The following is a 3,890-nucleotide window of genomic DNA, read 5'->3' on the forward strand; positions in this document are numbered from 1 at the left end:
ATATGATAGAAAGCCCTCAACCGGCATTCGTCAAACAACATGAGCTCTTCGAATCATTTGCTTAACCATTCTGCATCTTGGACCTCACACTCAACCATAGTCCGAAGAGACAAAACTTCCAACTCAATGGGGAGTACAGCTTCCATACCGTAGACCAAAGTATAAGGGGTTACCCCTGTTGGTGTACGTACGGATGTGCGATATTCCCATAAAGCTAGCGGCAACTGCTCATGTCAATCTCTTGCGGATTGAATAGTCTTTTCCAGGATGGCCTTGATTGTTTTATTAGCCGCTTCTATGGCTCTGTTGGTTTATGGCCGATAGGTGATTGACTTGTGTACTTGAATCTAGAACTCATCCAAAATCTCCCTGGCTCTTCCCTTGAAATGAACCCCATTGTCAGATACAAACGCCTGAGGGACTCCGTATCGGTAGATGACGTTTTGCTTAATAAAGTGCGCAACTTGAACTGCGGTCAACGTGGCGTAAGAAGTAGCTTCTACCCATTTCGTGAAATAATCGACGGCCACCAAGAATAATTTATGACCGTTAGATGCTATTGGTACAATCTTTCTAATGACATCAATTCCCCATACCAAGAAAGGCCATGGTGAGGTCATTTGATGTAGTTCAGATGGCGGGACATGTGTGAGGTTGGCATGAATTTGGCATTTGTGGCAACGCCACACATATTCCACACATTCTGTTTCCATGGTAGACTAGAAATATCCCTACCTAAGGATCTTCTTGGCAAGCATTATGCCATTCATGTGAGGGCCGTACACACCTTCATGAATCTCCTCCATTACCCTTTTTGCTTCTGTGCCATGGATGCATAACTTGTGCATGCCGTAGGGTGACCTTCGATATAGATTTCCTCTGCAGATGATGTATTGAGCTGCCATCCTGTGGAGGGCGATTTTGTCTTTCTTGCTTGCTTCAATGGGGTATTCTCCTGTTTCCCCAAATCTCCAAATGTCATAATACCAAGGGTGACCATCATCGGGCTCATCCACAGCCATGACATGCTGGTATACTGGTGTCTCCCTTTGTTCGATTACAATTGGCTTTAGCTTCACACCGAGAGAGATTTCGACCATGAACGCTAAAGTTGCCAAGGCATCTGCAAATCGATTTTCGAGCCTTGGTATATGAGTGAAAGTCACCTTGTTGAAATGGGGGATGAGGTCTTTGAGGTTCTGATGGTATGGCTTCAGTTTTTTCTCCTTGACTTTCCGGTCTCCATTGGCCTGTGATACTACCAAGTTGGAATCTTCCACCACTTCCAATTTCTCTATACCGATCTCAATTGCCGTTTCCATACCCACAATGCAAGCCTCATATTCCGCTTCATTGTTGGTGACCTCAAAATTTAGCTTGAAGGTGAGCAAAATATGAGACCTGTCGAGTGCTACTAGCAACATGCCAATTCCAAACCTTTTCTGATTCACAGCGCCATCAAAGTATAACTTCCAAACATCCTCAGTTAGAGTCATTATGTCTTCATCGGGAAACTGAAACTCGACATCTTCGCCTCCTTCAACTGGGCAGTCAGCCAGGAATTCAGCAACAGCTCTTCCTTTTATGAATTTCCTAGTAACATACCTTAATTTGAATTTCACTAGCATTAGTAACCATCGTGCCATCCTCCCAGTGAGAGCTGGTTTCTCAAACAAGTACTTGAGAGGATCCATTCGAGAAATCAACCTCACTGGGTAGGCTAGCATGTAATGTCTTAACTTTTTAGAAGCCCAGACGAGTGCCCAGCACGTTTTTTCCAACGGAGTATAACGCTCTTCACATCCCACCATCTTTTTACTCAGATAGTAGACAACCCTTTCAACTCCATTGTCTCCTTCCTTCGCCAACATACAACCCATAGAGGATGGAGTGCCTGACAGGTATAGGATCAAAGGATTTCCCGACACGGGGGGTGTCAACACTGGCAGACTTCGTAAATAAGCTCGGATTGCTTCGAAAGCCTTCTGGCACTTATCGTCCCATTTGAATGGCACACCTTTCTTGAGCAGGTGAAAGATTGGTTCACAAGTTGAAGTTAGTTTGGCAATGAACCGACTGATAAATTGTACCTTGCCGAGAAAACTCCTCACATCCTTTTCGGAGCGTGGCGGTTCCATCTCCAGAATCGCCTTGATTTTTGACGGGTCAACCTCGATACCTCGGGTGGTAATCATGAATCTGAGCATTTTTCCGGCTGTGACTCCAAACATGCATTTAGCTGGGTTAAGGCGCATCCTCTACTTTCTGATTCTTTCAAAGAACTTTCTGAGCACAGGTAGATGCCATTCTCTTTCATTGGCCTTAACGATCATGTCATCAATGTAGACCTCCATGTCCTTATGGATCATGTCGTGCAACAAGATCGTGGCAGCTCGTTGATAGGTGGATCTAGTGTTCTGTAGTCCAAAAGGCATTACCTAATAGCAGTAGGTTCCCCATTCAGTCACAAACGTGGTTTTCTCCCAATCTTCTGGGGCCATTAGGATCTGGTTGTACCCCGAAAAGCCATTCATGAAGGAAAGCAAGGCATGCCCATCAGTGTTGTCAACCAGTACATCAATGTGTGGTAATGGGAAGTCATCTTTCGGGCTTGCTTTGTTGAGGTCCCTGAAATCAACACAGACCCTAATCCTACCATCCTTTTTAGGGACGGGCACAATGTTTGGGACCTATTGAGGGTATTCAGTTACCATTATAAACCCTGCGTTGATCTTTTTAGTGACTTCTTCCTTTATCTTAAGCACCCAATCAGGTCACATACGTCTCAGTTTCTGCTTTACGGGTCTTGCATTGGGGTAAAGGGGAAAGCAATGCTCCATAATTTTGGGATCGATTCCGGGTATGTCCACATGTGACCACGCAAAAACATCTTCGAATACTTTCAACAAACTTGTGAGAGCTTGACGCTCTTCAGCAGACAATGCGGAACCAATCTGAACCATTCTGGAAACCCCATTGTCCCTCAAATTTATTAAAACAATTTCTTCTTTTACAGGCTGAGCATGCCTTTCTTCTTCCCTTTCGATTAGGGATCGGATTTCTTTAGGGACAACCCCATAGAAATCAATCTCTTCATCATCAGGGTCAACACAATTTATTCTAAAATTAGGGGAAGTAAGCAGAATCAGATTCATTTATTTCATCGCTAGCGAAAGCCTTTGGGGCACCATACACACAAGTAGACTCAAATTTAAAGTATAGACCATGAGGATTGGGGCCAAGAGGCACCAACTTAGACTCAACAAACTCAGAAGACTCAGATGACTCGGACTCAGATTTGGACTCAGCGTTGACCCTTGTCATGTTACACTTGGTATGAAAGTCCAATTCTTGTAATCTCCTGCGGCATCCATGATGAGCGAAGTTGGGTCTTCGGGGACCTCTTGTCCCAGCATCAACACTTCAGCTTCTACGACTGTATCCATTGGCTTGTCCTCCTTGAACAGGACCGCTAGACTCCCCATGTTGAAGACCTCTGTGGAGACCTGTAAATTATTATAATTTTGGAAATCGTTTAATGCGTGAAAGAATTGTATTATTAATAAAGTTGTACGTTTGTTTGTGAGGGTGTACGGATATACGTCTACCGTTGGGTACTCGACATTCGGAGAATAGTTGGATTTTGAGTTTCGGTGTTGAAATGATGTGTGGAAGTGTTGGCAGCAATTGGGGTTTGATTTGATGAACATTGGCAAAAAAAATTTGAATCTGTCTTTAATGTACAGGTACAGCTTTTTTCAGTACAGGTACATCGCGACTAGAAACTGTGAAATGATGAAATTTCTGGGTACCGGTACCGGTACTGTCATTCCACGGTACCGGTACATCGTGCAAAATTTTTGATTTTTCAGCTCGCATGACAGCTCACT

At 44.0% G+C, this 3,890-nt stretch overlaps 1 protein-coding gene across 1 annotated transcript; it reads right to left on the reverse strand.

Moving 5' to 3' along the window:
- Positions 1 to 731: 731 nt before the first annotated feature.
- On the reverse strand, positions 732 to 2,255 carry LOC131321214 (uncharacterized). The gene is made up of 2 exons (XM_058352216.1): positions 1,708 to 2,255; positions 732 to 1,605 (listed from the first exon to the last, which is right to left on the reverse strand). The coding sequence occupies exons 1-2, from the start codon at positions 2,253 to 2,255 to the stop codon at positions 732 to 734; spliced, it is 1,422 nt and encodes a 473-aa protein (XP_058208199.1).
- Between the last annotated feature and the right edge of the window lie 1,635 nt (positions 2,256 to 3,890).

Source organism: Rhododendron vialii, chromosome 3a (genome assembly GCF_030253575.1).
Source record: "Rhododendron vialii isolate Sample 1 chromosome 3a, ASM3025357v1".
Classification (NCBI taxonomy): domain Eukaryota; kingdom Viridiplantae; phylum Streptophyta; class Magnoliopsida; order Ericales; family Ericaceae; genus Rhododendron; species Rhododendron vialii.

Coding starts and splice junctions, on each gene's coding strand:
- LOC131321214 (XM_058352216.1), bottom strand. CDS start 2,255: ATGCGCCTTAACCCAGCTAAATGCATGTTTGGAGTCACAGCCGGAAAA. Junction 1,606..1,707: donor ATGCTAGCCTACCCAGTGAG/GTTGATTTCTCG, acceptor ATTCAAATTAAG/GTATGTTACTAGGAAATTCA.